We start from the raw sequence: 1,240 nt of genomic DNA, 5'->3' as shown, positions 1-1,240 counted from the left end.
TCCTTCACTGACTCCTTCACTGACTCCTTCACTGACTCCTTCACTGTGTCCTTCACTGACTCCTTCACTGACTCCTTCACTGACTCCTTCCCTGACTCCTTCACTGACTCCTTCACTGTGTCCTTCACTGTGTCCACTGACTCCTTCACTGACTCCTTCACTGTGTCCTTCACTGTGTCCTTCACTGCCTCCTTCACTGCCTCCTTCCTAAAGGCTTAATGACTGAATGTAGATGTAGAAGCGGCCACGTACTCTTTAGCTTTGAGCTCGGGCAGGTCCAGGTACCAGTGTTCATCACTGATGATCCTCTTCTCATCTTCCTCCAGCTGCTTCTTCGTCTCCGCGTCCAGACCTCTCTGCATGAACTGAGGACAAACAGAACGGGACGTGGCCCAACACACCGTTTAAACCTCATGACAAACAGAACGGGACGTGGCCCAACACACACCGTTTAAACCTCATGACAAACAGAACGGGACGTGGCCCAACACACCGTTTAAACCTCATGACAAACAGAACGGGACGTGGCCCAACACACGTTTAAACCTCATGACAAACAGAACAGGACGTGGCCCAACACACCGTTTAAACCTCATGGCTCGTTAAACACACAGAACCGGACCGAACCGGACCGAACCTGAGGCTACAGACAGTCACTCTTTAAATCTGATTTAAACTCATTAAAGTTAATTAAAATTCATCATGTGACCGTTTGTCCCGAGCTCGTGCTGCCTAACGACGCGAACAGTCGGTACCTTCATCCGCAGCAGGTTCTTGGACAGCTTCACGGAGTCGTTGGCCATCACGGAACCGGACGGAACCGAGCTTCAGCTGACAGAACCGAGCTTCAGCTGACAGAACCGAGCTTCAGCTGACAGAACCGAGCTTCAGCTGACACCACGAGCTGCTGTTAGCTGTTAGCTGTTAGCACGCAGACAGAACAAGCCGAATGTCGAGCTGCTGTTAGCTGTTAGCAGTCCAGCCAATCAAACCCCGATAAATAGTCTGACGCGTTATGACGCGTCCTTACTGTGTGTGTGTATATACATGAAGAAAATGTTACAGTTCAGTTTAATATAAATTAACTATAAATATAAGTTTACATACATGTTTAACTTTAATAAGTTATATAAATGTTATGTAAAGTTATATAAGTTTTGTAAATGTAAAGTTGATATAAATGTTAAAGTTTTGTAAATGTTAGTTATATAAATGTAAAGTTTTATAAATGTAAAGTTTT

At 45.4% G+C, this 1,240-nt stretch overlaps 1 protein-coding gene across 1 annotated transcript in view; it reads right to left on the bottom strand.

Annotated features, from left to right (window-relative positions):
• mphosph6 (M-phase phosphoprotein 6) overlaps positions 1–1,001 on the bottom strand; it is a 3,369-nt gene extending 2,368 nt beyond the window's left edge. Inside the window, exons 1-2 of the mRNA XM_019257786.2 lie at positions 756–1,001; positions 253–365 (exon numbers count right to left, since the gene is read on the bottom strand). Coding sequence (XP_019113331.1) covers positions 253–365; positions 756–803 — 161 coding nt within the window. The 5' untranslated portion in view covers positions 804–1,001. The remainder of the gene's footprint in view (positions 1–252; positions 366–755) is intronic.
• Positions 1,002–1,240: the final 239 nt, after the last annotated feature.

The sequence above is a fragment of the Larimichthys crocea genome, unplaced genomic scaffold, assembly GCF_000972845.2.
Source record: "Larimichthys crocea isolate SSNF unplaced genomic scaffold, L_crocea_2.0 scaffold214, whole genome shotgun sequence".
In the NCBI taxonomy this organism is placed as follows: domain Eukaryota; kingdom Metazoa; phylum Chordata; class Actinopteri; family Sciaenidae; genus Larimichthys; species Larimichthys crocea.
The sequence above is the reverse complement of the archived record's forward strand: the minus strand, read 5'-3'. Positions and strand labels throughout refer to the sequence as shown.